General features: G+C 52.8%; 1 protein-coding gene and 1 pseudogene across 1 annotated transcript; both read left to right on the top strand.

Annotated features, from left to right (window-relative positions):
• The first annotated feature begins 420 nt into the window (after positions 1-420).
• On the top strand, positions 421-3,895 carry GDPGP1 (GDP-D-glucose phosphorylase 1). The gene is made up of 2 exons (XM_030577616.1): positions 421-1,014; positions 2,189-3,895. The coding sequence occupies exons 1-2, from the start codon at positions 653-655 to the stop codon at positions 3,372-3,374; spliced, it is 1,548 nt and encodes a 515-aa protein (XP_030433476.1). The 5' UTR covers positions 421-652; the 3' UTR covers positions 3,375-3,895.
• A 2,290-nt stretch (positions 3,896-6,185) lies between these two features.
• The window catches only part of LOC115658763, a 70,632-nt pseudogene continuing 50,850 nt past the window's right edge, over positions 6,186-25,967 (top strand).

The raw sequence follows: 25,967 nt of genomic DNA, 5'->3' as shown, positions 1-25,967 counted from the left end.
TCCAGGAGATATGCCGTGCAGCGACCTGGTCATCGTCCACACCTTCACCTCGCACTACGCGCTGGTCCAGCAATCTAGAGATGATGCAGCCTTTGGCACAGTGGTTCTGCATACTGCCACATCTCACACTCCGACCCCACCGCCTAGGTAAGGCTTGGGAATCACCTAACTGGAATGGTTATGAGCAAGCACTCGAAGGAGAAAAGACGGTTACTCACCTTTGTAACTGTTTGTTCTTCGAGATGTGTTGCTCATATCCATTCCAAACCCGGCCTCCTTCCCCACTGTCGGAGTAGCCGGCAAGAAGGAACTGAAGGGTGACTGGTTGGCTGGGGTATATATCCGGTGCCATAGCGGTGCCATGCCAGGGGGTGCCGAGCCGGCCCACCGAGTGTTGCTAGGGTAAGATCTCCGACGAACGTGCACACGGCGCGCACGACCTAACTGGGAATGGATAGGAGCAACACATCTCGAAGAACAACAGTTACAAAGGTGAGTACCGTCTTTTCTCTTCTGCAGACTAAATAATCCCCGTTTCCCTCACGCTAGGGTGGCGCTGTTCTCCGGGTGCTGCCAGGCCCACTGGGCAGTGCCAGGCTCCCAACAGCACTGCCCCCCAGGGTTCTTGTGGAGCTGGCGCTGCCTGCCGGCGATGGGGGAGATTCTGGCGCTAAAGCAGCGCCCTAAGGCAAACCGCGGGGTTAAACACAACTTCCTCCCCTCTCTGCAGAGCCATCGCGCTCCGGCTCCGCTGGGCCCGGCCCGGCCCGGCCCGGCCTTGGCGGAGCCCAGGGGCAGCAGCGGGGAGTGGCCTGCAGGTGCAGGGCGAGTCACTTCCCCAGCAAATCCTGCTGCTGCGGAGACCAGCTCCAGCACCTCCTCCTCCGGGCCCAGCTTGGGAACCTGGCGCGGCAGCGCAGACAGCGCCCGGGTCCCGCGGGGCCGGGCCGCGGCAGCTCCGCCGCGCTCCGCAGGGCTCTGCAGACCCACCCCGGGCAGGCGGCCGGCCGGCCGGCCGGTGAGTGCGGGCTGTGTCTGAGGCGGGCGGGGCCGAGCGGCAGGAAATGAGCTGGCGGCTCCGGGCCGGGGTGGTGGCGGACACCGCTCCCGGCTGGCCGGAGCTGGGCTCCAGGAGCCTGAGCCGCCGCTAGCGAAGCGGTGCGACGGGCCGCGCGGAGCTGGAGAGCCGCCCGGCGCTGGGCGGGGGCAGAGGTGCCCTGGGCAGGGCCTGAGTCTGTACCTGTTAGCACGTGTGTGGTCATGGGAGCCCCCTGCACTTCCCGAGTCTACACACGGGGCTCCTGGATCACTGGGGACAGGCGCCCTGTCACTACTGCCCTGGCCTCTCTCTGCACGACCATGGTGAGTGTCTCTGCGTGGGGCTCACAGCCCCCGGCCTGCACCCTGCCAGCCCCTACTAACAGTAATTGTCTCCAGGGTTCTGTCCCAGGCCTTAGGAGACGCCTGGTGATCAGCTGACAGGGTTGTTTGGGGCCATGTGTGGGGGGGGTGTGCGGGAAGCCAGACAGGTTTTGCTTTAGTTCTGAGCGCAATAAGGCCCACAGCAGTGAGTTCCATTGTCCAGCTCCATCTTGATGAAGATTCTGTCTCCTGCCCTCACAAACCTTCCAGTAGTTTCCTTGGCCCCGTGCTATGTCGCTGGCTTGGGAAATCTTGCAGGGAGGGGTGATCTCTGGGGTAGCTAGAATGATCCCAGGCAGTGTGTGACAGCAGGACAGAGATCCTGCACTAGACTGTATTCGATGGGACTGGGGCTCAGAGCACAGAGGCCTGTGGTGCTCTGCTCTCCAAGACCTGCACTGCTGGAGTTTTCTCAGCCGGTGTGGCTGCGTTCCTAGTACTCCCTGTAACAATGCTACAATAATTGGCAATACTTTGCCCTTCCACCAGAGGATCTCACACACCTTCTAAACTACCTAAACCCTCTCAGCCCCCTGGGAGGTCAGTATTCTCCCCATGTGATGGGTGGGGAAGGGACTTGCCTAAGTGCACACAGTGACTTAAAGGACCAAGCAGCCTGATTCCCAGACCTGCGCTGTCAGCACTCCCCCGCTCTGCAACAGTAAAACTGGCACTGGAGTCCTGGCGTTACGTACAGACAGGCTGTTTCTCTTTGCTTTGTCCATGTCCCCATAACTGCCTCTGCTTATTCCATTGTCTGTTTCAGATCAGCTGGAGATGCTGCCTGCAAGGGAGCCCTGAGTAGGTGCTGCTGCTCATCTAACATGGCAATGTCCCTGGGTGCCTGCCAAGCCCGTCATGAAACTTTGGGGTTGCCATCCCAGGAGCAGCCGGAGTGCCATGCTGTGTCCTGCTGGGAGGACTTTGTTTATGGGGAAGAGGATTTTGTTCTGTATGGGGTTGGGTGGTGGAGAAGCAGATCAGAGGGGCCAGCAACCCGCACCATGTCTCGCTTTGATAGAGCTTTGCAGTCCGGTTGGGAGGAGAGGATGAAGCTTGGTCTGTTCAGGTATCACCTGGGGGAGCTGCAGACCCGTATATTGCCAGGGAATGTCCGGTTTGTGGCCCAGCTGAACATCCAGAGAGGTCTGGAGAGAAGGAAACCACAGGACATCCAGAGTGTCAGGCAGAAATTCGACCCCAAGCAATTCCACTTCAATAAGATCAAACCAGAGGAAATCCTCTTCCATATGGTCAGGGCCCCAACTCCCCACCCTCCTAGCAGGGGTTGCTCTCAGTTCCAAGGGGGCCCGCTGGAGTCGAAACTCCCAGGGACACCTGACTGCATCCTAGTAGTGATTAATATCAGCCCCTTGGAGTTTGGACATGTGCTCTTTATTCCAGACCCCGCTCTCTGCCTACCTCAGATTCTCACCCAGGAGCTGCTCCAGTTCGGGCTGGAGTCGGTTCTTCTCAGTGCCCACCTAGGCTTCCGCGTTGGGTTTAACAGCCTGGGAGCCTTCGCCTCGGTCAACCACTTGCACCTACATGGGTTTTACCTGGATTGGGAGCTCCTGATTGAGACTGCCCCAGGCGAACCCCTGTGCCCTACACTCAACTTCCACTTCCTGCAGGGGGTCCCAGCCCCAGGGTTCCTGTTCTACAGTGAAGGGGAGGGTCTGGGGGCCCTAGCGCACAATGTCTGCCGAGTCACTGACTACCTGGTGGATAAAGAGATTGCACACAACGTGTTTGTGACTCGGGGAACTGCTCCTGGGGAGTCATCCCACTCGGAGACCCGCTCTGGAATCCGGGTGCTCATCTGGCCCAGGAGGTCCTGCTTTGGGTCTAAAGGGGAAGCTGCATTTAATGTGGCACTTTGTGAGCTGGCTGGGCACTTGCCCATCAAAACTGCCGAGGACTTCCAGCCTTACGGAGACAGCAGCTATTAACATCATCCAGAGATACCTCCTTCCTGAGCCACAGCTGTCACAGCTCCGAGGCCAGCTGGTGACACTTCTCACAGAGTAACTACATGGGCTCTGCATTGCACATGGCGTCGCACTTTCTGGTCGGTCAAGTCTCACTCTTGCGTATTTTGTAACTGCTGTAGAATCATTCATTGGGGCAGTCGGGGAGCAGGGAGTGACTGGATTTGCCTCCAGGATCCAGCACGGAGGCAACCTTGCTGTTTGAACCACTGTCTCTGCGGGCACTGCAGACTGGACCCTCTGGGACACCGACTGGCCTGTTGTACCATCATTGGCAACAAATGAAGGAAGATCTCCATGGCGGGCTTTGTCCTTAACCTCACTTGCCCCATGTGTGTTTAAGTGGGGCTCTGCGGTGTGCTGGGAGTGGGAGATAAAGCAGGAGTGTGACCCCCAAGTTCCTAATCTAGTTAATGTTTGAACTGTTGGCTTGTTTCTGGTGAATCAGGCAATAAACCCCCACCTTTGGAAATGCCGCAGCATCATGCAACTTCCTGTCCGCTCTCTTTCCAATAGCACATGGTAAAGGGGCAGTTTGATCAGAATGTGCCTGCGTCCCAGTGACCTCTTTCTATTCCACAGAGCAGCTTCCAGCATGAACCAGTCATAGCTTTTCACTTTATTCCAGTGCTTAGATGCCACTATGACAGACACCCTGAAAACACCATAGATAGGTAGCCCTGCAGGGCCCCCCCAGCTCAGAGGGATGGGGCTTGAGTCTACCCTAACCTTGCAGAGACCCCCAGTTTGGGTACAGGAGGCTACACTGGCTTGTACATCATCCACAGAACCGGCAGCTAATCTGACTGCAGAATCTTTATGACAGAAATGAGTTCAAGGGAATCCATGCTAGCGCTCAGGGCCCCAGGGAATATGGGGCAAGCAGCTGGTAGAATCAGCCTTTCACTTGGAAGCTAAGGCCTGGTCTACACCGCAGAGTTAGGTTGGCTTACATCCACCTAGCTCTGTCAAAGTCTACACTACAGCCGTTCTCCCACTGATGTGAGTTGCCAAGTATACCGACCTAAAAACTCCACCTCCATGAGGTGTACTGCTTCAGTCAATGCAGTTAGGTTGATGCAGTGTTTGGGTAGACACTCCACTGCTTACATCAGACTGTTCTGGCTGTCAGTCCCAGGTGGCAGGGCTCAGGCTGTTGGTCCCCCAGGCGGTGGGGCTCAGGATATCAGTGCTGCTCCGACATTTAAATTGGTGCAAGTGCTCCTGGTGAGGACACACATGCCAACAGAAGGAGCCAGTGTGGACATGCCAAACCGATGTATGTTGATGCAACTTAAGTCAATTTAGTTCTGTAGTGGCTGCGTTGGTGGGGTCAGGGCTCCCAGTGAGGGGCGGTGGTCAGGGGGCATTGGTGGAGTTGGGGATCCCAGTGAGGGGCAGTGATTGGGGGGAGTTGGGGTCAGGGGTCCCAGCGGGACAGGTGGCTGTGGGGGGGGGCATTGGTGGGGTTGGGGATCCAAGTGAGGGGCAGTGGTCAGGGGGATTGGTGGAGTCGAGGATCCCAGTGAGGGGCAGTGATGGGGGGGAGTTGGGGTCAGGGGTCCCAGCAGGACAGGTGGCTGTGGGGGGGCATTGGTGGGGTTGGGGCTCCCAGTGAGGGGCAGCGGTCAGGGGGTGGGGTCAGGGCTCCCAGTGAGGGCAGCGGTCAGGGGGTGTTGGGGGGCTTGGGGCTTCCAGCGGGATGGGCAACTGGGGACATGCTTGGGGGGGGCACTGTGGGGTTGGGGCTGCCAGTGGCTGGGGGCATGCTGGAGGTGTTGACAGGGGTCGAGGTTCCAAGAGATTGCAGGCGTGTTGCAGGGGGTGGTGGAAGTCTATCATATCCCCCATTATCCGTCTCTTTAGAAGGCCAAATAGTCGCAGGTCTTTTCAATCTCTCCTCATACAGAAGCTGTTCCATCCCCCTAATCATTTTTGTTGCCCTTCTCTGAACCTTTTTCCAATTCTAAGGTATCTTTTTTTGAGATGGGGCGACCAGAACCTGTACACCCTGTTTGAAATGTGGGGCATACCATGGATTAGCTAGAGAGATTCCTCTCCTAATGATTCCCAATATTCTGTTTGCTTTTTTGACGGCTGCTTCACATTGAGTGGATGTCGTCAGGAAACTATCCACAATGACTCCAAGCTCGCTCACTTCGCTCTCGCTCTCTCTCGTGATTATGCTAAGTCCATACACAAGGCGGCTATAAATTATGTCAAGTCCAGGCCTCTCCTTGCAGAGCAGTAACAGCTAATTGAGACTCCATCATTTTATCTGTATAGTTGGGATTGTATTTTCTAATGTGCATTACTTTGCATTTATCACCATTGCATTTCAATCTGCCGTTTTCTTGCTCCTCACCCAGTTTGTGCGATAATCGGCATGGGCTTAACTAGCCTGAGTGATTTTGTGTCGCCTGCAAACGTTGCCACCTCACTGTTTACCCCCTTGCCCAGGTTATTGCTGGGTGTGCTGCACAGCGCTGGTCCCAGGACAGATCCTGGGGGGCCTCACCAGTCTCCCTTCTGAAAACAGACCATTCCTTGCTGCAAGGCATGCTGGGAGCTGTTATTTCCGCCCTTAAGCGTTGCCCCCTTACCTCAGCCAATCAAAGGCCAGTTCACCTTCCCCTGGAGCCTATCGGAGCCAGGCCAGCCCAATCGATCACGTGACCGGCGGCTCCCTCGCTGGTAGCGTGGGTGGCGGGCTGTGTTCTGACCCCGCCCCAGTGCTGGTTACCCAATAGGGGCTGGGTCTTTTCGGTCGCCATGGAGACAGCGTCAGGCCTGGGGGAGCCGGAGGAGGCGCGGTTGCCCCAGGGGGCCCTCGCCCCGCCCGGATGCGGCCTGGAAACCGGCGGGGGCCGAACAGGGACGACGCCTTGGGCAGGTCCACCCTTGGGGGCCGGAGGGAGAGATAGCAGGGTCGGAGCAGCTCCCCTTGGGCAGGGCCCCCGGGGGGGCAGGTCCCATCCTGGGGAGCAGAGGGTCGGGGCAGGGCCCCCTGGGGGCAGGATCCCATCCTGGGGGAGGCAGAGGGTGGGCAGGGCCCCTGGGGGGCAGGATCCCATCCTGGATGAGCAGAGGGTGGGGCAGGGCCCCCTGGGGGCAGGATCCCATCCTGGTGGAGCAGAGGGTGGGGCAGGGCCCCCCCTGGGGGGGGCAGGATCGCATCCTGGTGGAGCAGGGGGTGGGGCAGGGCCCCCTGGGGGGGCAGGATCGCATCCTGGTGGAGCAGAGGGTGGGGCAGGGCCCCCCCTGGGGGGCAGGATCGCATCTGGTGGAGCAGAGGGTGGGGCAGGGCCCCTGGGGAGCAGGATCCCATCTGGGAGAGCAGAGGGGTGGGGCAGGGCCCCCCTGGGGGGGGCAGGGTCCATCCTGGGGGAGCAGGGGGTGGGGCAGGGCCCCCCTGGGAGGCAGGTTCCCATCCTGGTTGGGCAGGGGCCCCCCTGGGGGGGGCAGGATCGCATCCTGGGGGAGCAGAGGGTGGGGCAGGGCCCCCTGGGGGGGCAGGATCCCATCCTGGTGGGAGCAGAGGGTGGGCAGGGCCCCCTGGGGGCAGGGTCCCCATCCTGGGGGAGCAGAGGGTGGGGCAGGCCCCCCTGGAGGGGCAGGATCGCATCCTCGGGAGAGCAGAGGGTGGGGACAGGCCCCCTGGGGGGACAGGATCGAATCCTGGGGGAGCAGAGGGGTGGGCAGGCGGGCTGCCCGGGGGGGGGTGCAGGATCCCATCCTGGTTGAGCAGGGGTGGGGCAGGTCCCTCCTGGGGTGGGATGACTCTATCCTTGGGGGAGCAGGGGAAGGGGCAGGGCCCCCTGGGGGGAGGACCCATCCTGGGGGAGCAGGGGATGGGGGGCAGGGCATTGCAGGAGTTAGATCTCCCTTCTGGGTGCGGTGATCATCTCAGGAGGAGTAGGAGTGGTGATGGCCTTGATGAGGGGACCTGGCCCTGCTTCCGTGGCCCACTGCCCAGCTGAGCACACTCCTGTGCTGTCCTAGCAGTCAGTCTCCTGTTGGTGCTGCTGGTCACTGATGTTAGGCCCTTACCCATACACCTGGCACACCCTTCGCCTCACCTGGGAGGCTGGGGGCGCCCTCCAGTGGCTCCGTCATATAGTTCTAGGAAGCACACTGGGCTGTGCAGTTACCTTCCGTATGACAAGCGAGGCCTGGGGTGCATTAGGACTGGCTGCTGGCCCATCACAGAGAAAGTACCTGCATAGTCCCAGGGTGCTGCAGAGGGAAGCCAGTCTTTCTTTCTGTTATATTTCCAGGGTGCCCATTGCTGTCGTACCTACGAACCGTGTTCAAGTGACAGCATAGGCCTCATAACCCTCTGTTACACTGTTTCCTTTGTGCATGCCCAGGCTAATGTAATGGCAGATTTTCCTTGCCCGTGACTGACATTGCTGCCTGTCAGCCAGCACATGGTGCATTCTAAGTATAAGGAGCTGCAAGCAGTCAGCCTTGTCCTAAATCCCCACTGACCTTCTGCCAGTGAACAGTGCAGTAAGCTGGCTTGTGTGCACCACTACACTCCCAGATATGTTAAAGATGCTTATGTGTAAGCATAACCTGAACTCAGAGCCCCATATCACACCATGCCAGACTGGCCTCATAGGCATTGCTGGTCATTATAAAGGTCGTTTATTTCCACATAAATCCATTCCAATTACCTTGGACTTGAATGGAGGGTGGGGGCTGGGACTTGCATGTGTGGCTTGTCCAAGCAGCAGCTCACTGACCATAACACATTCCCATCCGACAGTGCATCTGGCTAAGCATTCAGCGGTATTCTTGGGATCTTAGGAACTTCCTGAAAAAGGGGGAAAGTAAAGATCAGGTGGCTGTGGGTAGACACATCCCTCATCCAAGGGAGTGAGGTGCGAGTGTGGAGCCATGGAAGCTGTAGAAGAATGGACGGTGACTGGCGCAGATGTTTGCACTGGAAAGCTATTGTGCCAAAAACTGTTAACTGGGAGGGCAATGGGGGCCAAACGTTAGACGACATGACTCTAAGCCTGTCAGTTTGTGTGTGGCAATTTAACGGTGTATAAAATAATTAGTGACACGGTATTACGCAGGGTTCTCAAATGGGTCACCGCTTGTGTAGAGAAAGCCCCTGGTGGGCCCGGCCGGCATGTTTACCTGCCCCGTCCGTGGCTCCGGCCAATTGCAGCTCCCACTGGCCGCAGTTCGCTACTCCGGGCCAATGGGAGCTGCTGGAAGCAGCAGCCTGTACATCCCTCAGCCCATGCTGCTTCCTGCAGCTCCCATTGGCCTGGAGCAGTGATCCATGGCCAGTGGGAGCCGTGATCGGCCGGACCTGCAGATGGGCAGGTAAACTCACTGGCCTGGCCACCAGGGGCTTTTCCCTACAGAAGTGGCAACCCCTGTTTGAGAACCCTGGTATAAAGGGTCACCCTTTGCCCTATACGCTGCATACATGCAGTAGTTTCTAAAGAGAGGGACACACAGTCAAGCGTCAAGCCTCTTAGGTATTTTGGAGGTACAGGAGCTCTGTTGTGGAGCTAGAAAGGTCTCCTGGGGCTGCTTGTTAGATTAATCACACAGGGTGAGTCTTCCCTAGAAATAGCCCCAGGTAGAGCTCCTGAAAGAGTCTAATCTGATCTTCAGTGTGACCTCTGTTACCTGGCATAGAGCAAAAGGAAAGGGAAAAAGAACAGCTGCTGTGGGTGGAAGGCTTGCTGGGGAACCAGGGCAGAGAGAGACAAGGCTGACTCCCTGGGTCATTGCCAGGGTAGGCCAGGAGAAAAGGGCAGACAGGTAAAAGAGAAAGGACTTGTGACATAACCTTATTCCCAGATTCTGGACCTTAGCGTCCAAATTTGGGGGTTAGCATGAAAACCTCCAAGCTTAGTTACCAGCTTGGACCTGGTACCGCTGCCACCACCCAAAAAATTAGAGTGTTTTGGGGCACTCTGGTCCCACTGAAAAACCTTCCCTGGGGACCCCAAGACTCAAATCCCTTGAGTCTCACAACAAAGGGAAATAATCCTTGTTCCCTTCCCCCCTCCAGATGCTCCTGGAGAGATACCCAGACACAAGCTCTGTGAAACTACGCAGAGTGATTCCCCCTCTCCGTTCCCAATCCTGAACAAAAGCACTTTCCTCTTCACCCAGAGGAAATGCCAAATCAGGCTAGCAATCCAACACACAGCTTTCCCCTGATTTCTTCCTCCCACCAATTCCCTGGTGAGTACAGACTTAATTTCCCTGAAGTAAAGAAAAACTCCAACAGGTCTTAAAAGAAAACTTATATAAAAAAGAAAGAAAAAATACAAATGTTCTCTCTGTATTAGATGATACAACACAGGGTCAATTGCTTAAAAGAATATTGAATAAACAGCCTTATTCAAAAAGAATACAAATCAAAGCACTTCAGCACTTACATTCATGCAAATACCAAAGAAAAGAAACCATAGAACTTACTATCTGATCTCTTTGTCCTTACACTTAGAAACAGAAGACTAGAAAATAGAACTACTTCTCCAAAGCTCAGAGACAGCAGGCAAGCAGACAGAAGACTCCGAGACACACTTCCCTCCACCCAAAGTTGAAAAAATCCAGTTTCCTGATTGGTTCTCTGGTCAGGTGTTTCAGGTGAAAGAGACATTAACCCTTAGCTATCTGTTTATGACACGCCCCCCAAATTGCAGACAGTGGGGAAGCTCACTGGCGGCAATTTCCTTCTAGAACTTGAAAATAAACAGATTAACACAACACATGCACCTTTACATATACTACTAAGTATATAACTAACAGACTTTTACATTTTAAGAACACTTTTTAACTACTGGACTCTGGGAAACTCTCACGGAGAGTGCATCAGCAACTTTGTTAGAAGCTCCTGTGATGTGTTGAATTTCAAAATCAAAATCTTGGAGAGCTAAACTCCAACGAAGAAGTTTCTGTTGTTCCCCTTGGCAGTATGAAGCCACTTTAGTGCAGCATGGTCAGTTTGTAGTTGGAACCGCCGTCCCCAAACATATGGGCGTAGCTTTTCCAGGGCGTACACAATGGCATAGCATTCCTTTTCACTGACTGACCAGTGACTTTCCCTCCTCAGACAGTTTCTTGCTGAGAAACACGACAGGATGGAAGTTGTGATCTGTTGCTTCCTGCATGAGCACTGCTCCTATACCACGCTCCGATGCATCCGTGGTTACTAGGAATGGCTTGTCAAAGTCCGGGGCCCTGAGCACAGGGTCCGACATGAGCGTTGCCTTAAGCTGGGTAAAGGCTTTTGACACTCATTAGTCCACTTAACGGCATTTGGCTGGGTCTTTTTGGTTAGGTCGGTCAAAGGGCAGCGATTTGGCTGTAGTGTGGTACAAATCGCCTGTAGTATCCGGCCAAGCCTAAGAAGGATTGGACCTGTTTCTTTGACCTTGGGACAGGCCACTTTTGGATAGCATCCACCTTGGCCTGTAGGGGGTTTATGGTTCCTCGACCCACCTGGTGCCCCAGGTAAGTCACTCTGTTTTGGCCTATTTGACACTTTTTGGCCTTAACAGTTAGTCCTGCCTGCCTGATGCGCTTAAAGACCTTTTCCAGGTGTAGTAGGTGTTCGGGGCCAGGAGTCTGAAAAAATGGCCACATCATCGAGGTAGGCAACTGCAAATTCTCCCAGTCCAGCTAGTAGACCGTCTACCAGCCTCTGGAAGGTGGCGGGTGCATTTCGAAGGCCGAAGGAAGGACATTGAATTCATACACCCCCGCATGGGTGACGAATGCTGACCTCTCCTTGGCAGGTTCATCTAGCGGTACTTGCCAGTACCCTTGGTTAAGTCTATTGTAGAGATGAACTGGGCACGTCCCAACTTTTCCAATAGCTCATCAGTACGTGGCATTGGATAGTTGTCCGGACGAGTTACAGCATTTAGCTTACGGTAGTCCACGCAAAAGCGTATTTCCCCATCTGGTTTGGGTACCAGAACCACTGGAGATGCCCATGCACTGGTAGATGAGCGGATTATACCCATCTGTAGCATGTTATGGATCTCCCGTTCTATAGCAGCTTGGGCATGAGGAGACACCCGGTAGGGTGGGGTTCTGATTGGGTGAGCATTACCTGTATCAATGGAGTGGTATGCCCGTCAGTCCGTCCTGGGGTGGCTGAGAACAATGGGGCGAAGCTAGTGCACAGCTCCTTGATTTGTTGCCGCTGCAGACGTTCCAGGGTGGTTGAGAGGTTCACCTCTTCCACGCCACCGTCTTTTTTCCCGTCGTAGTAGACACCGTCAGGCCACTCAGCATCATCTCCCTGGACTGTAAACTGACAAACCTGTAAGTCTCTGGAATAGAAAGGCTTGAGAGAATTAACATGGTACACTTTAGGCTTTAGTGAGGAATTGGGAAATGCTATGAGATAGTTTACAGTTCCCAGGCGCTCTTGGACCGTGAATGGCCCTTCCCATGATGCTTCCATTTTATGGGCCTGTTGCGCCTTCAAGACCATAACCTGGTCTCCTACCTTGAAGGAACGTTCTCTGGCATGTCTGTCATACCAGGCCTTTTGCTCTTCTTGAGCATCCTTTAGGTTCTCTCTAGCCAGGGCTAAAGAGTGTCGGAGGGTGCTTTGTAGGTTGCTTACAAAGTCCAGAATGTTAGTTCCTGGAGAAGGCGTAAACCCCTCCCATTGCTGCTTCACCAACTGTAATGGCCCCTTAACCTCGTGACCATACACAAGTTCAAATGGTGAAAACCCTAAACTGGGATGTGGTACAGCCCTGTAGGCAAACAGCAACTGCTGCAACACTAGGTCCCAATTATTGGAGAATTCGTTGATGAATTTTCTTATCATGGCCCCCAAAGTTCCATTGAACCTTTCCACCAGGCCATTGGTTTGATGGTGGTACGGGGTGGCAACCAAGTGATTCACCCCATGAGTTTCCCACAGTTTTTCCATGGTCCCTGCCAGGAAATTAGACCCTGAATCTGTAAGGATGTCAGAGGGCCAACCTACCCTGGCAAAGATGTCTGTTAGGGCCAGGCACACAGTGTTAGCCCTGGTGTTGCCTAGAGCTACTGCTTCTGGCCATCGGGTAGCAAAGTCCACTAAAGTCAGTACGTACTGCTTTCCTCTGGGCGTCTTTTTTGGGAAGGGCCCAGAATATCCACAGCTACTCGCTGAAATGGGACCTCAATTATGGGGAGTGGCTGGAGAGGGGCCTTGACCTGGTCTTGAGGCTTACCTACTCTTTGGCATACCTCACAAGACCGGACATACTTGCAACATCCTTGCCCATCCCCTCCCCAGTGGAAAGGACTTCCCCAACCGGTCCTTGGTTCTGTTCACCCCAGCATGGCCACTGGGATGATCATGGGCTAAGCTTAAGAGCTTTTCCCGGTACTTAGTTGGAACCACCAACTGTTTTTGCGGCTGCCATTCTTCCCGGTGTCCACCAGAAAGAATTTCCTTGTATAAAAGTCCTTGGTCTATAACAAACCGGGATCGATTAGAAGAGCTGAGAGGCGGTGGGGTGCTCCGTGCCGCCGCCCACGCTTCCTGAAGGCTGTCATCTGCTTCCTGCTCAGCCTGGAACTGTTCCCTTGAGGCTGGGGTTACCAGTTCTTCCTCAGACTGTGGACTTGGGCTTGGTCCCTCTGGAAGCGATGTAGGTGATGGGGTTGTTTCCGTTGCTGGTGAACCGCTCTCCGCTGGTGCACCTGAGGGTATTTCAGGCTCTGGCTGAGCCTTTTGGGTATGGCTGTCAGGTGTTTCTGCCAGTTCTGGCTCGCTGGCGCCCTCTGGCGTTGAGTTTGAAGATGTGGTTGCACTTGTTGGTGCTGGTTGCTGTTCCAGTTTCCGGGCCTGGGACTGGAGATGCTGTGGCTGTTTCAGTGGTAGGCATGGAATCCGGGTCCACTACCTCTGTCTGGGTCTCTGGTAACACAGACGGGGCCTCTGTGGACGGCTCAGGAACAGGAATGGGTCTGGAAGCTTGCCTGGTTTGGCTACGGGTAACCATTCCCCACTCTCTTGGCCCGCTTCACTTGGTTGGCCAAGTCTTCCCCCAGTAGCATGGGGATAGGATAATTATCATAGACTGCAAAAGTCCACATTCCTGACCAGCCTTTGTACTGGACAGGCAGTTGAGCTGTAGGCAAGTCTACAGCTTGTGACATGAAGGGGTAAATTGTAACTTTGGCCTTTGGATTGATGAATTTGGGGTCAACGAAGGATTGGTGGATAGCTGACACTTGTGCCCCCGTGTCTCTCCACGCAGTAACCTCTTTCCGCCACTCTCAAATTTTCCCTTCGCTCCAAGGGTATTTGAGAGGCATCTGGGCCTGGGGATCTTTGGGTGATGGTGGTGTAATGAATTGCACTCGCATGGTGTTCTTGGGACAGTTGGCCTTGATATGTCCCGGTTCATTACACTTAAAGCATCTTCCATCTGATGGGTCACTGGGCCGAGGTGAGTTACTGGAGACTGGTGAGGTTGAAGAGTAGGGTATCTGTGGCTTTACTTGGGTGGTATGGAGGGTCTTTGGCTGTCCTCGGTTGTAGGGTTTATGGTCTGTGCCCCCCTGGGGTAATCGTTCCCCTTGACAGTAGCTTTTTTGCTTTCTGCCAGTTCCATCCATTTGGCTCCAATCTCCCCCGCCTCAGCGATAGTTTTGGGATTTCTATCTTGTATGTACCGTGTGATGTCTTCAGGAACACCATCCAAGAACTGCTCCATTTGTATGAGGAGGTTCACTTCTTCCAAGGTTTGAATGTTGTTTCCTGTTAACCAGGCCTCATATTTTTGCAATGTAGTAGGCGTGTTTGGGAAATGACACCTCTGGTTTCCACTTTTGGGTTCTGAAGCGCCGACGGGCATGATCTGGGGTTATCCCCATCCGGTATCTGGCCTTGGTTTGAAAAAGTTTATAGTCATTCATTTGCGGCTTGGGCATTTCAGCTGCCACCTCTGCTAAAGGTCCACTGAGGTGTGGCCTTAATTCTACCATGTACTGGTCTTCGGGGATGCTGTACCCAAGACAGGCTCTTTCAAAATTTTCCAAGAAGGCCTCGGTGTCATCACCTGCCTTGTAGGTGGGAAATTTCCTGTGCTGTGGAGCAATAATTGGCGCCGGGTTGTTAGGGTTGGCTGGCACATGCAGCCCAGCTTTTGCCAAATCCAGTTCATGTTTTCTCTGTTTTTCCTTCTCTTCATTTTCTTTTTCCATTTGTTTTTGTTGTTTTTCCATGTCTCGGCGGTGGCCGCCTCTTCTTCTTCTTGCTTCCTTCTGTGGGCCAACTCATCTTCTTCTAGTTTTCTTTGTGTGCTGCCTCTTGGGCTGCCTGTTCTCTTTGGAAGGCTGCCAGTTTGAGGCTTTCTTCCTTTTCTTTTATCTCCATCTCTTTTCTTTTATTTCTAGTTCCTGTTTGTGTTTTTCCATCTCTCTCCTGTGTTCAGCTTCTTTGATTTGGTCTTCGGCCTCCATTTTTGTCCTGGTAGACATGGTTCCTGTTTTCTTGTGTTGGGGTGCCCTCCGGTGTTTCTCTTTTGAACTGCAGGCTCTGTTGCCTCCTGAAGTCTGCCTAGCAACAGTGTTTTTTCCCTTTCTCTCTCTAGCTAATGTTCAATTAAGGGAAACCAGAAAAACCACTTTATTTGCATGCATATAAGTGCTGGTACTTTGCCTCCTAATGGGAGGGCTATTGCATGACAAAAGACCCTAAACAGTCTTCTCGCTTAACATGCAAACCACAAACTGCTAGAGAGAGCAGAAAAAAAAATTCTCTCTGGTTCCCTTTTAAAACCAAACTGTTTCTCTCTGCTAAAAAGCCCTTAGCAGAGAAAAGAAAAATATAATATTCCTGCTGGCTTCTGGATTCTGTCTATATCCCGCCGCTGCCACTCATGACATAACCTTATTCCCAGATTCTGGACCTTAGCGTCCAAAATTTGGGGGTTAGCATGAAAACCTCCAAGCTTAGTTACCAGCTTGGACCTGGTACCGCTGCCACCACCCAAAAAATTAGAGTGTTTTGGGGCACTCTGGTCCCACTGAAAAACCTTCCCTGGGGACCCCAAGACTCAAATCCCTTGAGTCTCACAACAAAGGGAAATAATCCTTGTTCCCTTCCCCCCTCCAGATGCTCCTGGAGAGATACCCAGACACAAGCTCTGTGAAACTACGCAGAGTGATTCCCCCTCTCCGTTCCCAATCCTGGAACAAAGCACTTTCCTCTTCACCCAGAGGAAATGCCAAATCAGGCTAGCAATCCAACACACAGCTTTCCCTGATTTCTTCCTCCCACCAATTCCCTGGTGAGTACAGACTTAATTTCCCTGAAGTAAAGAAAAACTCCAACAGGTCTTAAAAGAAAACTTTATATAAAAAAGAAAGAAAAAATACAAATGTTCTCTCTGTATTAAGATGATACAACACAGGGTCAATTGCTTAAAAGAATATTGAATAAACAGCCTTATTCAAAAAGAATACAAATCAAATCACTTCAGCACTTACATTCATGCAAATACCAAAGAAAAGAAACCATAGAACTTACTATCTGATCTCTTTGTCCTTACACTTAGAAACAGAAGACTAGAAAATAGAACTACTTCTCCAAAGCTCAGAGACAGCAGGCAAGCAGACAGAAGACTCCGAGACACACTTCCCTCCACCCAAAGTTGAAAAAATCCAGTTTCCTGATTGGTTCTCTGGTCAGGTGTTTCAGGTGAAAGAGACATTAACCCTTAGCTATCTGTTTATGACAACTTGCCTATGCCTGGGCCTTGGCTGGGGTTGGGACACTCTGATGTTAGCTGGCGCTGGTAGTTTAAGCTGGTACAAGCTGTAGTTCAGGTTGTCTTGCACATGACATACTGACTAGTTCCTTCATATGCAACTTGTAAGAGCAGCTAACAGAATGAAGATGAACTCCAATGACAGCAGCGAATCAGAGAATGATACTGAGGAAGAGGAGGAGGAGGAAGAAGAGTTTGCAAATGAACACATTAAGAGACTGGGTGGAGGAAGTAAAGATATGCGGCAGGATGGCACACTTCAGGAGGGAGCTTTTGAGACAGAGGACACATGCCTAGGGCACAAGAGTAAACACAGTTCAGGTGGGAAAAGTGATCTGGCGACGGTCTCACTGATCGATCTGGAAGAACAAATGGCAGAAGACTATGAAGCAGAGACCACTCCAAGAAAGAAAAAGAGAAAACACAGGTGAGTTTCCTGATCGACCTCCTCTGCCTTCTACTTTCTTGTGTTCCTCAGGCTGTCGTCTAGGCCTACCAGACCTCACTGTCCCACTGAACCCAAAGAGGAGCCATCAGAGGCTGTGTGGCCAGCTGCCCATTGCGTTTTGATTGACTGTTTCAGGGGCACTCAAGGCCCCTTATCTCAGGCTGGAATGTGACATGCTGAGAATGTTACCTTTTCAGGTGTCTTACTGTGGCTGCCCAGTGCCCCACACCCCTAGGCTTCCAGTCGGGTGCCAGATGTACCACAGCTCAGAGGCAAACACTGTAGATACTTCAGCATCTGGGCCTTGTAGGCACTAGCCCTGGTGGTCCGAGATGGCTAATGTGAAAGGGTATGTTTCTAGGGCTGGCAGGAAAGTTTGCAGATACGCTATCTATAGAGACTTTGGCCATTAGAATGCAAAGTGTCCTGGTAGCGGGTCTTGTTTGGGCCCTGGGGCGTCCAGTCAGGCGTCAAGACTCATCAGTATGACAGTAAGACACAGAGGTAATTGTGTGCAGCAGTTAGTTTATGTTAGTTCACTTTCTCTGCTCAGCACTGTTGCAGGCCTCAGCGGGAGCACTGTGTCCAGTTCTGGGCCCACAAACATTAGAAAGAAGTGGACAAGTTGGAATGACTCCACAGGAGAGCAACAAAAGTGATAAAAGGTTTAGAAAAACTGACCTATGGGGAAAGGTTAAACAATGTATGTTTAGTCCTGAGAAAAGGAGAGAGAGAGAGTGTGTGTGTGGGGGGGGGGGGATCTGATCACAGGCTTCAATTATGTTAAGAGCTGTTATAAAGAGGATGATGATCAATTGTTCTCCATGTTCACTGGAGATAGGACAAGAAATAATGGGCTTAATCTGCAGCCAGGGAGATTTATGGTAGATATTAGGAAAAAACTTTCTAACTATAAGGGTAGTTCAGCTCCAGATCAGGCTTCCAAGGGAGGTTGTAGAATCTCCATCACTGGAGGCTTGAGAGAGCAGGTTGGACAAACACCTGTCAGGGGCTGGTCTAAGTTTACTTGGTCCTGCCTCAGCACAAGGGTTGGACTAGATGACTGTTTGAGGTTGGCTCCAACCCCACATTCTATCTTCTTCTTAGCATATGCACAACATGTCTCAGGTGGCCCATGACCAGCACTCATCATCAGTTTGGGCCACTGATTGGATCATTAGCTTCCCTGGCTTGGGCTGGGTACTGACAGGGGAGTGCATCAGAATGTGATTCATGACTCCAACTTAATGCCTGTGGGGTACCCCCTAGAGTCCAGTCTCTGTTCCAGTCAAATAGGTGTTTGCAGGGTTCCAAGTCAAGCTCAGTTAGTGGCTCTTACTGGGGCTCCAGTGCCCCTGGGTTCCTGCCCAGCTGCTGTTCCTCCATGAGTACCATACAGACCTGCACACAGGTGTATCATCTGGCAAGTCTCAGACTGTTCCACACACGTCTCTGTCCACAGAGTCTGGGGCTTCTCTCCTGCTGCTGTGCAGCTCCCATTCCCAAAACAGAACCTGGCACATCCTGGTTCAGGACCTGCCTAGGGGAAAGGGAAGTGCAGTGGGAGGGGGTTGATGGGAATTGTTGTTTCCTTCTTTGGGAAGCCTGTGTGATGGATCTGCATCCAGTCAGCTCTGGATGGACCATTGCATGCATGTTGTGACCTGTCAAGGCTCTGGCTGCCACCTCTATGCTGAAGATGAGGGCAGTTGCAATCTGCTCTATTTATGCACATCAAGGCAGATTGCAAAAATGGTGCACACAGAAGTGTATGAACAACTAACCAGTTACCTGCTTGACTGACAATTGGTACGCATGAATTATGCCGATGTGTTTTTGCACAAGCAGTTCTGAAAATCTGAGTCTGAAGTGGGCAAAGTTTGGGCATTACCACTGGGGCATCAGGGAACAATTTTTACCTAATTTATTCTAGAACTTCTGTCCTCAAATGCAAAGGGAGAAACAGATATTATCCCTTGTCAGCAATGTTCATTTAGCTTGTTTATTCATATGAAAAACAAGCATTTGGTGAGTAGTGGCCAGGGAGAACATGTGTGCCAGGTCTCAGCCACTTACCATCAACACCCTTCAAAAAAGGTCAGACAAAGTAGAATGAATAATGGGCAGCTCTGAATTTTGGGGCCTGGAACTTATTAGGGTATTTGGAGGATGTTCAAAATCAGAGAAGGAATCTCGAGTCACTCAGATTCCCCTAATGAGGAATTCCAAATGGGAACCCACCTTCCATTCCTTGCTCCAGGCCTGTCCGCCCTGTGCTGGGACCAGAGCAGGTTTGTTGAGTGCTCCTGTGCAGATAGACATCGTTCAGTCACCATGGTTGCACAAGTCGCTGTGTATGGGAAACCAAATGCACATAGTAGGGAACAGTTGGGCTGTGATGACATCATGTCTCTGGGATCATAGAATTCGACGACAAACAATAATCTGCAAAATGTTTACCTTTAGTTCTATCATCCTAGCATGGCATGGGAGCTGCCATCTAATGCCAGCACAGGGGTGCCCAGCCCCTAGGAGGACAACGGATGGGGCCTGTCATGGTACAATTCCCCACTCTGAACTCCTTAGCGTCCAAAAGATGGAGATACCAGCATGAATTCCTCTAAGCTCAGTTACCAGCTTAGAACCCTGTAGCGTTGCCACAACCAGGAAAATCCAGTGCCCCGGTACACTCTGGCCCCCAAAAAACCCCTTGCCTGGGGACCTCCACGACCCGATCCTCTGGATCTCAACACAGGAAGTAACCCCTTCCCCTCACTGTTGCCCCTCCCAGGCTTACCCTCCACTGGGTTACCTGGAAGATCACTGTGATTCAAACCCCTTGAATCCTGAAACAGAGAGGAAAATGCGCCTTCCCCCCTGCCTTCTCTCTCTCCCTCTCCCAGATTCTTCCTGAGAGAAAGTAATCCTGGCACAGAGAGAAATCAGCCTCTCTCTCCCTCTTCCCTCCTTTCTCCCCACCAATTCCCTGGTGAATCCAGACCCAGTCCCCTGGGATCTCACCAGAAATTAAAAAAAACAATTAGGTTCTTAAACAAGAAAAGCTTTTAATTAAAGAAAGAAAAACAGTAAAAATGATCTTGTAAATTGAAGATGGAATATGTACAGGGTCTTTCAGCTATAGACACTGGGAACACCCTCCCAGTCTAAGTATACAAGTACAAATTAAAATCCTTTCAGCAAAATACAAATTTGAACTTCTTCCAGCCAAATACACATTTGCAAATAAAGAAAACAACCATAAGCCTAATTCGCCTTATCTACCTAGTACTCACTAGTCTGACCTTATAAGAGCCTGTATCGGAGAGATTGGAGAGAAACCTGGTTGCACGTCTGGTCCCTCTGAGCCTCCAGAGTGAACAACAACCAAACACTAACAGCACACGCAAACTACTTCCCTGCCCTCAGATTTTTTGGGGGGAAAGTATCCTGTCCTCTGATTGGCCCTACGGTCAGGTGACAGCCAGGCTCACTGTTCTTTAACCCTTTCCAGGCAAGAGATTATGAAGCCTTCTGTTCTATTAACTTGTTCTATCCTGTTTATGACAGGGCCCTTCAGTAACGCTGGCTAGGAATAGCTCCCTGCAGCCTGCCCACTCTGGTAACCATGGGCATGTCTGTCGCTGAGCCACTGCTTTCTCCTCTCTTCCCTTCCAGGCCTGCTGTCTATCAACCTGACCAACTGCAAGTATGAGAGCGGTGAGGTTGAAGGCAAAGCCAGGGACTCCTGGTCAGACCTACATTCTCACTGTGGCAAGTGCTGTGGAACGCCCCCACCCTGGCTGGAGAAGGCTGTTAGCACTGGGTTTGGGCTGTGCAATGGCTTTAATGGATTGATTGCTGTTTTGGAGGTTGACTTTTGCCCTGGCCAGCTTGCCCAGACTTTGCGGCTGAAGCTCTCTCTGCACTTAGTGGGTGCAGCTCTGGTCACAGCACTGGGAGCTTCCCACCCACACTGCCCTGCCAGTGCGTCTCACTCACCCCTGGTCTGGAGAGCCTCACCCCTCTAGGGATGAGAAGGGAGTTTAGTCTCCATAGCACATTCTCTATCAAGATTGGCAACAGGGGCTCAGGTACTGCCAGTTGTGAGGCAGGTGTTTTGCAGTGTTGACACTCGTGCACTGAAAAACTATGCACTCCTTTCACTTACAGTAGGACACTGAGCAGCCTGGGATGGCAGTGATTTGCATATATACTTGCCTGGGCTGGATCTCTGCAGGAGGACCCCTCCCCTCCTGCCAATGCCTCCAGGAATGAACTTTGGGCAGGTGGTTTAGGATTCTCACCTTACTCCTCTCTGTGGGAGTAGGGAGCGATATTAGAATACATATGACAGCATCTCTGTCCAGGGTGGCTATTGGCAGGTATTGGTTAATGCCAATTATACACAAGTTCCATATTATGGAGCACAATTGCTGTACTGAAAGTTACAGTCTCATCTGCTGTGGAGAGACCACAGAGTTTCTAGATGGAATGATGGACACTGGATACCTCCCCCCGGGAGCTGCCAGATACTATGATGATTGGCACCTTCTAAGAAGCTGAGGTGAACTGGTATCTCCAAAGAGCTGGGGTCAGGCCCCATGCCCCTTTCCTGGGACCGCCAGACAATTGCGCTTCCAGGGTTGACATATTTCATTAGTCCAGGAGTGAGATCCAGGGACAGTTCAGCTAAGGGAGGGTATGTTCATGCTGCTTTCCCCAGGATCCCAGGGTCTTTCTCCCCTTTGGAGGTGTAGGTGGAAGTCCGGGGTGTTCTTTCCTTGCTGTCTCTTCCAATCTACTTCAGCTGAGAGAGTGTGAATGCTTGGGGCCCATCTCCGATTCCCACGAGATGGAGCCCTCTTGCATGTGCTTGCTTTGCTACAGTGAGGCGGCTGCCCGACACTGTGGTCTAAAGAAGTGGGGGAGGATGAGGAGTGGACGGTGTACTGGACTGACTGCTCGGTCTCTGGAGCGCGTCATGGAAATGAAGAGGTTCAGGTAAAGACCCTCCATGGACAGGCGCGTGGGAGTTGCTCAGGCAAGGACGAGGAAGGGAGGAGTTGGTTGGATGTCATGCGGTGCCGGAAGTAGAGTATCCAAGGTCAGCATCGGTGCTACTCTTCTGTTACCTATGGGACAATCCCCACAGCCTGTCAATGTCTGTACGGGAGAGCAGGATCCCTGCAGCACTCGAGCCTTTACCCCATTAGACCCCATGAGGTGGAGCATCAGCCACAGGTTGAGGACAGCTGGAGAGCTGCCATCCCCTGTCTGTTGCTGAGTCCTGTTCAGCACATGGTTCTTGTTCATCAGCTGCTCATCTCCATGAATCATGCTGTTCTTGGGAGGAGAAGCCAGGTTTGAGAGAAGATGAATCATCTCCCACTGATGGGGCTCAGAGCAAGCACACCTAGCAGAGCAGCTGTCTTCCTGTCCTGTTCTTCCCTGAAATGACTCACATTGGCTCTGGAGGGTTCATTCTGCTCTTTTGCAGACTTCTCCTTTCTGCTACACATTGTTTCAGAAAAATCAACCATTTCCCGGGGATGACAGAGATATGCCGGAAGGACCTGCTGGCCCGCAACCTCAACCGATGCTCAAACTCTTCCCCAAAGGTACAGATCTTCCCCCGCACCTGGTGCCTGCCTGCTGAGTGAGTGACCAGCACTGCCAGCCAGAAGCAGGACAGATGGATGCTGTCTGCAGGGAAGGGAGGTCAGAGTAGTGGGAACCACTGGACTTAGCTTCCGTGGGGAAGGTGCTTTTGGAGGATCCGTGCTGGACTCTGGGCCCAGTAGCCTTCCTTGGAATGTAAGACGATGGGGCTCTATATTAAAGAGTCCCAGATCTCGGATGTAATCACACTGTATTAGGTGTGGAAATCGTTCTCCTCAGGGAAGGGGTAGGAGCCCCATCCCGAGAGGGATTTAAATCTGAATTGGACTAAGCCTCGGGAAATAGACTGCAAAGGAATCCTGCCCTGGCCCTCAGTGTGCGAGGGTGAGCCTAAAGGTCGTTTTGTTCTGACTTCTGGATTCTGTGGGATTTCCCCTGACAGTCATGAGCACCCCTCCTTGGTCAGCTGGAGGGATCCTTCAGGGTGGTGTGGCAGGACCTGGCCGCTCCTGGGTGGAGCGCAGGCTCATTGCTAGCCAGTGTCTGCCGTGGTGCCATGGTCTCAGCTGGCTGCCTCCAGCACACAAGCACCCTGGCTTTGTCCTTTGCAGGGGCGGGAGGCTTTCCACACAATCCAGAAGAGGCTAGAAGGGATCACGCAGATGTGGTGAGGCATCAGTTCACAGGCAGAGGGATCAATAACCTGTGGACAGGGGTTCAAACTGGGGCTGAAGCACATCCTAGCTTCATATTTAGGCATCTAAATAAGTGGCCTGACTTTTCAAAATGAAGTGCCCAGCAGCTGGCATTGGAACCAAGCAGTGTGCAGCACTGTTGGAGATTAGGCCATCTCTGACCCTCATGTCCATCCCTGGCCTGGCTATGCCCCAGGTCAGAGCACCCTGGCCTGGGCCTCGGCCTCCTCTTCATGTCCATCCCTGTCCTGGCTATGCCCAGGTCAAAGCCCCTGGCCTGGCCTCCAGCTCCTCTCTCGTCCCATCACTGTTGGCTATGCACCAGGTCAGAGCACCTGGCCTGGGCCTCTGTCCTCTCATGTCCATCCCTGTCTGGCTAGGCACCAGGCAAGCACCCTGGCCTGGCCTCCGGCCTCCTCTATCGTCCATCCCTGTCCGGCTATGCCCAGGCAGAGCACCCTGGCCGGGCCTCTGTCCTCTATGTCATCCCGTTGGCTATGCCCAGGTCAGACACCTGGCCTGGGCTCCGGCCTCCTGTCCATCCATCTCTGTCCAGTTTGGCAAATGTGTTTCAGGAGAGCCCGCAGGAAGCTGCAGTTGTAGTTTGTTTCATTCTCCTTTTGGCCAGGGTTGGTTACTTTCCCCCTGCTCCCTCCACAGTAGTAGAGCTAAAACCTTGCTGGGTCCTGACTAGGCAGCAGCTGCTGTTCTGTTACCCTTTCTCTGTGGCGGAGGCGGTGCTGAGAGCCGTAAAGGTTTCCCCCAGGCTGTGATGAGACAGTGATAAATAATGTTCTTCAGGAGTAGCCCAGTGTGGGTGCAGGACTGCTCTTATGGCTGCCACCAGTGCTGAGCCCTGCATGGACCAGCATGCAGTGCTCCACCAGCCATGAGTCCTGCAGCTCTAACAGTTCATGCTTTCTTCATTACATAGCTATGGAGATTTCCAGGCCTACGGGCGAATGAGGAAAAACAGGACGTACATCTGCAAGCCAGACAGTGGCTGCCAGGGGAGGGGCATCTTCCTAACCCGCAACCCAAGGAGATTAAACCACGGGGAGCACCTGATCTGCCAGCAGTACATATCCAACGGTAAAGGGCTCCCAATGTCCTGGAAAAAAGTGTTGTGAGCTGGCCCCCATGTCCTTCCGGTGTCCTGTGCCCCACTCCTGCCAGCCTGCCACTGTGAAAGCTCAGCCAGCAGCATTGAGGTTGCCACCTCCCAGCAGGGCCATCCTCAGTCTGCCCTCAGCACTTCTTCCCAGCTGGGAATGCAGAGCCTGAGCCATGCAGTTAGCAATGCTATTGATCTCACGGGCACTCCTCCCTTTTCTCTCACAGCCCTTCCTTATTGATGGCTTCAAATTTGACCTGCGAATCTAGTCCTGGTCACATCCTGTGACCCCTGAAGATTTTTCTATGAGGAAGGGCTGGCCCGTTTGCCACCATGAAGTACATCGAGCCAGCAGCAGCAACCTGGTAAAGAAGGGACGTTTCCAAGCAACTGGCGTAGCGTCAATAGGATTAACACACCTTGTCTAAGGGGCACGCAGACCTGGGAAGTCAGGGCTCGTTCTCTTCTTCTCTCTCCTCTGCTTCCTGCTCTGTTCTGCCTTCCCCCATTCCTTTTGATCCATGTCAGGATGGTTATTTCAGGAGCCCAGGATCCCCCGGTGCACAGCCCCCATTCCCTCCGGTCTGCTCTGCTCCCTGCTTTGCCAGGCTTCAGGGCAGAACAGGGAGCAGGGGATTATTCCCCTGCAGCATCCAGAGATGGCAGGAGGCCAAATGGAGAAGGGGATGGGAAGGGAAGGGAGAAATAATAAATGGAGATATACCTGTCTCCTAGAACTGGAAGGGACCCTGAAGGGTCATTGATTCCAGCCCCGGCCTTCACTAGCAGGACCAAGTACTGATTTTGGCAGATGGTTTCAGAAGCCATTGCCAGCGGCTTAGATGACACCAGTCCCATGCAGCTCTAACTTTGTGCTGGGGTGGACAATCTGAGAGATGCGTCAGGACCAGCTGGCTGCTGCGCACGAGAAGATTTCAGCCACAGCGGGCCCTGACCACTGTTCATAGGTTTGTGTGGTTTTGATGCTGACCTGAAATCAGGCATCTCAGAGTGAAGGGGCGAAGATTTAGGGCTGGGGTGAAGGAATGGCCTTGGGGAGGGGAGGAGGTGGTGGGCTGGGGTAGAGGGTGAACAGCGTTGCTGGATAGAAGGCTAAGCATTGCTGGGCATCTGGGGCCTTTGTCTCTCACTGGCCACTTGGAGATTGAGTGTGAAGGTCTCTTGCTGTCCCCTCTTCAGGATGATATCTGCATGCACCTAACCAACTATGCTGTCAACAAACATAATGAAAACTTCATACGAGACGAATGCTGGGCAGGTAAGAGTACCATCCTGACTATGCCACCAGATCCTCATTCACCTCTGCTGGGAGGCCCATATTGATGGGCTGGCATGCTTCCTTCACTGGGGCAGCGTGCTGTAGAGGCTCACCAGTGTCAACGTTCTTTAAGGTCACAGGTGGAGGTCACCTGCGTCAGTGTTTGGGCTCTAGGCCAACTGTCTCTTTGCTTGTTATTCTGAGCACAGAACTGACCTCAGGGGCTCCTGTATCTGGAGTGCCTCTGGGGCTGTCTGGCTTTGTAAGAACAGCACCAGGGCTCAGTCCAGAGTTCACATGCCTTTCTGACCCATGGAGCCAGTGTGGTGACATTGCTTGCTACTGCTGCAGAAGCACTTTGATGGACAGGTCTGATCACCACCTTGTTCCCCAAACAGGAAAATGTATACTTGAATGCTGGATGAGGACAACAGCTGCAACACAACAGAAAACTGGGAAGACATTGAGGAAATCATTATAAAGACCCTTATCTCAGCCACCCTGTTCTGAAGCACAAAATACCGCACTGCTTCCCCAAACACATCACTGGCTGTGCCTGCTTTGAGATCTGGGCTTGACATACTGCTAGAAAGAAAGCTGAAAACCCTGGCGCTGGAGGTGAGTGA

The sequence above is a fragment of the Gopherus evgoodei genome, chromosome 10 (genome assembly GCF_007399415.2).
Source record: "Gopherus evgoodei ecotype Sinaloan lineage chromosome 10, rGopEvg1_v1.p, whole genome shotgun sequence".
Lineage (NCBI taxonomy): Eukaryota > Metazoa > Chordata > Testudines > Testudinidae > Gopherus > Gopherus evgoodei.
This window is presented reverse-complemented; position numbering and strand designations above follow the sequence as displayed.

Coding starts and splice junctions, on each gene's coding strand:
- GDPGP1 (XM_030577616.1), top strand. CDS start 653: ATGGGGGAGATTCTGGCGCTAAAGCAGCGCCCTAAGGCAAACCGCGGG. Junction 1,015..2,188: donor GGCAGGCGGCCGGCCGGCCG/GCCGGTGAGTGC, acceptor TGTCTGTTTCAG/ATCAGCTGGAGATGCTGCCT.